Below are 7,954 nucleotides of genomic sequence, written 5' to 3' on the forward strand. Positions count from 1 at the left end.
TGATTGGTTCGTTTTCTCATGCATTACGCGTTATGCACGACTTCGGCCCATAGAGAATCTCGGTGTCGCCGGCACTTTAATCATCTTATCGCGTTAATATTTGGTCTCTCGTCGAGTCCATCCCCGAAGGGCTGAGCGGTAAAACCTACGTGAACTCTGAGTGGGCAATTATTCATTCGTTCCTCAGAGCCTCTGAAAGTTTTGGAGAGTAAGGATGAGATGATAGCGACGTAAACGAGATAAAGCCGTAAAGAAGAGCGGGCACCACAGGCAAAAGGCAAAGAGGGCTATCGTCGACGGCGCATAGTCTCACGTTCCAGGAAGTTGGCCGGCGATGGATATCCGCACGGACCATCTTGTACTCTATCGATACAGCGTACCTTGCCTGGCGCTGTGGCCTTTCTTTCGTCTCCTCTCTCAACTCCGAGCATTCCGCATTTTTTTTTTTTTTGCATGCCTTACTCCTCTCCGTAGTTCGCCTCCTTTCTAACAATTTTCATCACGCGATTGGCACCGTGCAACTTCCCTCCCGAGATAAATACCGAAGACCCGTCCCGCGAGGCCGACTTGTCATTTTTCGAGACAAATGCATTTTGCGCTTGGAACGATTATTGACAGATGCAAAAAATTTACGAAATATCGTAATGGCCCCTTTTTGGACAGAACGCAACAGTTTTTTTCCTCGCGTAAGCGATTTAAACGAGGCCGGATATTGGAGTGGAAGTTGGAGCCACAGAGAGATGCGAATCTTTCTTCATTTACATATTAATTAACGGACAGGATTACGAAGGGAAAGTGCAAATTCGCAGAAGTGAAGAGACGCGCACAATCGTCTCGTGGCACAGAAAACATTGTTAATGAGGTACCGCGCGCAATGTGGGGCCTCGTTTACTACCACTGCGATTGCCGTAGAGCAAAGATGCATTCGCGTTCGCGATCGGTGTACAAATTTATGCGCTGCCGAAACAAGAGGAAACAACATTTTTCATAATCCAGACCAAGTTATCTCCGTGGCACGTAGAGATCGCTCCTATTTCCCAGAGAGAACGTCTCGTTCCTAGAAAATCTCTCTCGAGGCCGCGTTTATTCGTGATTGAAGGATGCAAACCGCGGGAAGGGGGAGGAAAGTTGAGCAAACACGGATTACAGCTATGTCAATCGACGAAAGAGCGCGATGTTACTTTCTAGGAAGAGACTTCGTCGTAATCATAGAGCTCCGCTCGGAATCGGATCTACGGGATTACTACTCGATACCCGGAAAGTCGTTACGCGTTACGCCCATTCCTCGTAAAATCGCGCGATGTATCATTACGCGCGTTTATTGCCAAAGCGCAAGGCCTTTTATCGACCATTTTGCAGACGGGGGTACGATTGCCGGAGGGAGCGAGCGCGGCGCTCGCAAAACCGACCAAATATCACTACTATCCGCACAATCAGCATATCTACCTGCTGCCGGAATGCGCCGTTCAGCAGGTGTGCAACGCCGTTTACGTTCGATTGAACTTCACGCAACCGCTGTGCGCCTGTCCCGGAAGGTACCGGGATCCTTGCAGCGCATCCTTGGACAGCGACGACCTGCACACGACCGAGCTGGTGACCGATCCGCGAACCAAGGTTAGTTGGAAGGCTCCCCCTCGAACGATCGAGGGAGTTGAGTTTTATCATTATATCCTATTTTGTCATTTCGAAAGAGAGAGTTTACCCCTATACAGTGCAAAATTTTTCTCATTTTCGTTAGAAACGATCCACTCGAAATCTTTGTTAAAATTTTCTATGAAATTTTTAACATGTTCAAGTACTACTAATTTAATTTAATATGATTGTGTTATTGAAATATATTTTGTGTTAAATCGATATTCAACGTTTGTTAATGTCAAAAGGGCGCGATTTAGGAGTAAGTAAATGAATAACGTGAAATAACGTTTGAAACTGTAAAATAAATAAATAGAAAATACGTGTTAATTTAACATGTCATCATAAATGTTAATTTTACTATAAAAATATGCCTTCACAGTTTACAATTGTCTGTCAGTGTGACATTTTTTTTAAATCTTTTTACACATTTGTTACTTTTTAGCACGTTCATCTTGTGTTAAATTAACACGAAAATTTGAGTGAATCGTTTGAGACACATAAAATGTGTTAAATTTAAGACAAATTTTCGAATTGCATATAACAATCGTTATCCTTCGTCCGAGTCTCATTATTAAGACAAAAAAATGGACATCGTACAAAATCTACAAAAATAACAAATATGCGATCGCGAGATATTTTTAGCAGTTTTTGCAGTAAGAAAAACGAAGAAATCATGGATACGGTCGTTTATTCGTTCGACGCGTTTGCGAATTACGGATGTATAAACGTATGAAAAACGCACGTATGTATAAACGGATTGAGGTGTTTCCGTTCGAGTTGCAAAACTAAAAGTTGCTGTTCCTCTAGCAACGATGTGTTTTATTTGAACGTTTTCAAGCATTAAGCTATTACGGAAACGGTACCGAGGCATGGCGCCATTCCTATGGCATGACCAACCGGCTGCTGATTCTCTGAGAGAAGCTCTCTCAGAACTCGCTCTTAACGCGAGTTTCCTGCCGTGAGAAAAACTCGTTCACTTTCGTTCGGTGTATTAACCGTGACTTGCACACTGACGAATCGCCGCTTGAAAAGACGATTTTAGAGAAGCGAACCGAAATATTCGTCGCAATCCACCTCGTAAGTATTCCCGTAAGTAGCTCCCGCGTAGACCGCTTTCACGTAATTTCAGTCTCGATCGTTATGTTCCTGCGGCTTTATTATTATAACATACCGTAAAACGTAGCGTACCAGCAACGTTACGGCCATGCAATAAAGAGAGGTTCTCGAACCGCACGATACTTATGGACGAGAGATAATCAATATAATCAATGATTGCTCAGACACGCTAATCGCAATCCCACTCAGGTGACATGATAATGCTTCATCTTAAACTGTTACGATAGCTCCGTTCTAACGCGACACGTATTCGTGCTAACGGGATTACGTAACGTGCGGTTTGTGTATCTGAACCGGAAGGAAGAAATCTGTAGAAAAAAAAATAAAAAAATAAAAAATACGACGCTCGCTTATTGTGGCCGCGCTTATTCCAGGCCTTGACCTTGGTGAAAACGTGCGAGCCGGTCGCCGAGATGCGAGAGTGCAGAGCGTCGCGGGACTGGTCTCTGTTGGCGTTGCAGAACGTGCGTACGGGAAAGTCTCACTATCTCGTAATATGCCGATGTCCCGACACAAACATACTCGGTGAGTGAAAAAGACTCCGAGCTTTCGATTAATCAATACAGTCCGACGGATTCTCATCGGCGCAATTTAATTTCGATCTTGGTTCAACTAGACTCTTCGTCACTTCTAGTTCGAAGAATTAAAGGAAAGATCAAGATCGAACTGAGATTAAAGTTCAACATCAGTTGGAACAGACGAATGTCTATTCGATCTGATTTTGAAGATCAACGTGTAAAATTCAGACTCAATATCAGAAGAAGGCTCTTGAATTCTCTTCATAATATATCCGTAACGTTACTCTAGCCGTTACTTTGTGTAACAAACAATTTGATAATGCAATGTTTTAACGCTAACTAATTAAAACTTAAAGTTGTGCTAAGATTGGAAAGTCATTTTGAACAGTTACCTGTCACCATTATGCATTACTTATTAAAAAAAGTAACGCGTGACATTACAGGTTACAGGTAACAATTGGACTTTTCCAACTCTGGTGTTACCATTGTCGTAAAAAAAATTTGCAACGTCATTACCAAATCGTTGTTACGGAAAGGTAACGATCGACAAAGTAACGGTGTTATAAGTAACGCGTTACTTCCCAACTCTGATCTGTGATTATCTAAAGATTAAAGGTTACCGAGAAATTTGTATAAAATTCATTCATGCATTTCTTGGTAACGGTCTTCTTTAATCTTTAGATAACCGTATATCATGAAAACGCTTTATATCCATATCAGACTAGAGATTGAGATCGAGATTGAACTTGATCAATCGGAGAGCAAAGTTCACTAAACTAGAAATTGATTTTCTTTCTTCTTTCGTCAAATTTAGTCTCAATCTCAATCTCTATTTCTGATACAGAACCATCGAATTTAATTTGATCTCGACAAAAGCAACGGTTTATATAAACTAATATCGCTTCTCGTTTTTTCACAGAGGGACCTATGAGCCACGATCAACCGACTTACGCCAGCGTCCCGGGTATTCGGGTGTACGGAATGATGTGCGTACAGGGAAACAGAAGGGGACGACCGCTACGATATTCGCGCAGTGTTTTTGGTAAGAAGGTTATTTCTAAACTCTAATATTGTTTTTTTTTTTTTCAAAAGCTTGTCTCGGATTTCTCTGATGAATTATAGCTAACATACGTTCGATGTGTTAAACAGGACACGCAGAGGATGAAGAAAAACCACGTTTCCCTTGGGACAAGGTGCGACAGTTATTGACGACGCCGTCTCTCTGGGAATAGTTTCGCGATGCGATGTCCCATCCTGTATCTCTGCCATCGACGAACTTACGCGTTAATTTATAATGCTATTATATTTATAATTCTCCCAGCCATTCGAATCCCATGCCCGAATCTCTCTTCATCTTCCTACCATTTCCCTCTTATTACTCTCACGCTTCCGTAACCCTCGAACGGGCGCACCATGATGTATATAAATTAATATAAATTACTATTAATTAATTCTTAATTTCATACCACGTAATTTTTCGTTCAAAGAATTATTTTAGCTCTATCTGCATCGATTAATTATTGATCACAAAAAGTCGAGTCGGAGGTAAAGTAACTTTTAGAAACTTTTCAAACGCAAACATCAGCGTGTCCGCACGAGGGTTAACAGACACGATAGGACGAAATCGCCTATGTCACTTGTATTCTCATCTTTATATATATTAATTACTCGTTTTAAGCATATTTATTATTCATGACTTCTATATTATATTTATAATTTTAGCCATCGATTAATTACACATGACATATACAAACTGCAGTGAGGAAGACAAACGGCTTCGCCGCTTACTCAAATGTAAAGAGCTGTCCGATTGCGCGTAATATTAAAAAAGAAAAAAGAATAGGAATATATTTGGCATCTGAACTTTCGACAAACAAGATCTTAAAAAAAAATCTATATTCTTTCCTCATTACCAAAATACGAAGTAAAATATGGTAATTACTATATATTCCAAAAGTACTTGTTCATTTTTTCAAGAATCACAATATTAATCTGACTCTGATTAAAAAATGAGAAATATCGATGTAGATATTTTAGGTCACGTATTTGCAACTACGTGACTAAACAAAAGCTCGGAGATGTAGTACGTGCTCGATCGTATTTAACGATATTCTAGATTATACGAATACGTGAGAGTAATTAATCAGTATCATTATACATTAACAATTACTCACCGAGTACGTCGGAGTTGACTAAAACGCTACAGCTGTACATCGCCGTCATCAGTCGGGGGTGTCGCAGGCTGAAAATCCGTCGACAAGCCTCTTTACACGCCGACATTAATTGACCGCCCAAGTGTCCCTGACTCTGGCCACTGGAATCGCTGCAACGTTTCGTACATCTTATATCATTCTTTTTTTACACTCGTGTATTTAGTGTCTATTAAATTCTTCAATAACACAGCTAAATACGACTTCTATATTATATATTTATATATATTTACATTTACACAGGGTGTCTCGAAATGTTTTGCCGAGTGTTCTTGTGTAGACAGAGCAGACTAAATTATAAGTCGAAAAGTCCTTTACCCTTTTGCAATTTTCACAATAGTTAACAAGATATTAATTACTAAAATTCACCAAATATTGGTCTTCAATTTTTTTTTTTTTTTTTCATAAAGTTCTGAGAATTTTTTCGAAATTTTCTCAGAATGTTTTAATACCGTATTTCCTCATGTTGATAAAAATAAGAAAATGCAGTACTAAAAAAGTTGATAAAAAATTCTGAAAAAATTCTTAGAGTGAGAAAATTCTATGAGAAGAAAATAAACAATTTTTGTTTCTCGCTGTTTTTCTATAAAGTTGATAGTATTTAAGTAAAAAATTATTGAACACCAATATTTTTAATAATTAATATCTTGTTAATTATTACGAAAATTGCAAAATGGTAGAGAGCTTTTCGACTCAATTTAGTCCGCTCTATCTATACAAGAACGCTTGGTAAAAAATTGTGGGACATTCTGTGTACTTATATATATTTATTTATATATATATATGTACTTATCTTCCAGAAAGCAAGCAGTTGCAATGCACATATTTACTTTGTTGTAAGAGTATTTCTTGGTCGCAGATGTCGATTCAAGACATTTATTTTTATGTAATAATTATTATAGTGCGAATATTTATTAATTATTAATGCATATTTACCTTTGTGGAGTCTCAAAAATTTCCCACTTCTTCAACACGAAGCAGACGCCCATCATAGGCTCCTCGCATAAGGGACCAGCCAGAGTAGCAAGTTGGAATCCATTGACTATACTATTATCGTATCTGAAAAATTTATATAGCAAATATATATTATTATTCGAAATAAGTTTCAAGGAAGTAGTCAAAGTATGTATCTTGTTCATATTTATTTTTTGCATTATATGTTATAACATCTATCATTACGATAAATTTACATTTAATAAATTATGTTTCTCGAACGTTGGTTTCAAACGAAATACATATGTACAATAAGAAGCTTTTGCATCAATATTTTTTGAAATACTTACGCTGCTCGGGAATCGACATTCGTGTTTTGCTGCTCCCAGAATTTCTTCTGCGTGTAATCACTCTCGTTCAATAAGATATTGGGCCCGCATTTTCGTGGACCAAATGACCATATTTTATCCATTACATTATCCTTCCATCCCGCTTCGAGAAAAGCTGTCTCCAATTCATTCTTGAATACTTTTGCTTCCTTCTGCTTCTTATCAGGCATGGATCTCTCGTTGAGTTGATTCTCGCCAGCAATAGCCTCGTGCTCCCCATTCTCCTTTGTGTATCTGTCGCAGTAACTATCCAACAACTTTATCAGATTTGCATTTTTCTCTAATAATTTTGTTATGTTTTCCGGAAGAGGTTTCGTGTCTATCTCAAAACAACACTGCCGATTTGACGTCCAGACTTCAAGGTTTACTTCCGCCGCCTTCTTCTCGATCGCCTCATTCACCATGTCGAGTTTCGGAGGTGGCACTACGGTTTCGCGAAATGGCACGATCGGATCAGACACGTTAATATCGATTTTGGCGTATCTCAGCTTGAGATCCTCCAAGCATCTCTCCAGATGAACTTCACCTGCGGTGCTCAGGACGATCTCACCAGTCTCTTGTATGTGAACGATGGCGCAGGCATCCGCTTGGTTCAATAGTTTCAAACCGTTGATGAGCTTTGGCAAGTCGTTGGGATGTTTCGGTTCCAGGGCTACTCTCAATATAGGAACTGCGAGAGAGGTTAATTCTGTGAACGAAGGACACGCAATTGTCGTTGAAAGAGTCGCGGTCTTCAAAACGTGCTCTTCTAGGCTACCAATTCCGAAAACATTACCCGCTGGTACCTTATTTACAGCCTCGAGCTCTCTTCCCATAAGAATGTACAATTTATTTACAGTCACCTTCGTAATATGTCTGCCGAGCTTCAGATCCTTCAGCACGTGGGAAGGATCCACCTTCTCACCCGCTTTCTCGCGTTCCAAAGCAATAGAGGGATTATGCTTTGGTCCTAAAACGAATACCTCATCTCCAATCTTTATAGTTCCCGAATATATTCTGGCGAAGGCTACTAATGTGCCGTCCAATTTATCCTCGATAACATCCTCATGGTTTATGTTATTGGAGACTATCGTATCGAACGTATCTTCTTTGGTATCTTTGGTGGCTTCGTGGTTTTCAATGGCAGTACAAGTTTTTTTCTCCAGTCGCTCTG

At 39.6% G+C, this 7,954-nt stretch overlaps 2 protein-coding genes across 4 annotated transcripts in view; one reads left to right on the top strand and one right to left on the bottom strand.

Annotated features, from left to right (window-relative positions):
- The window catches only part of LOC108750298 (mucin-5AC), a 23,969-nt gene extending 18,534 nt beyond the window's left edge, over window positions 1–5,435 (top strand). For all 3 annotated transcript variants that reach the window (XM_018489658.1, XM_018489660.1, XM_018489659.1), the window contains exons 3-6: window positions 1,360–1,614; window positions 3,126–3,276; window positions 4,189–4,311; window positions 4,419–5,435. In XM_018489658.1, the coding sequence (XP_018345160.1) occupies window positions 1,360–1,614; window positions 3,126–3,276; window positions 4,189–4,311; window positions 4,419–4,501 (612 nt within the window). In that variant the 3' untranslated portion in view covers window positions 4,502–5,435. The remainder of the gene's footprint in view (window positions 1–1,359; window positions 1,615–3,125; window positions 3,277–4,188; window positions 4,312–4,418) is intronic.
- The window catches only part of LOC108750297 (elongation factor-like GTPase 1), a 43,983-nt gene that overhangs the window by 34,515 nt on the left and 1,514 nt on the right, over window positions 1–7,954 (bottom strand). The window contains exons 2-4 of the mRNA XM_018489657.1: window positions 6,763–7,878; window positions 6,416–6,538; window positions 5,444–5,592 (exon numbers count right to left, since the gene is read on the bottom strand). Of these exons, the coding sequence (XP_018345159.1) occupies window positions 5,444–5,592; window positions 6,416–6,538; window positions 6,763–7,878 (1,388 nt within the window). The remainder of the gene's footprint in view (window positions 1–5,443; window positions 5,593–6,415; window positions 6,539–6,762; window positions 7,879–7,954) is intronic.

Source organism: Trachymyrmex septentrionalis, unplaced genomic scaffold, assembly GCF_001594115.1.
Source record: "Trachymyrmex septentrionalis isolate Tsep2-gDNA-1 unplaced genomic scaffold, Tsep1.0 scaffold35, whole genome shotgun sequence".
Classification (NCBI taxonomy): domain Eukaryota; kingdom Metazoa; phylum Arthropoda; class Insecta; order Hymenoptera; family Formicidae; genus Trachymyrmex; species Trachymyrmex septentrionalis.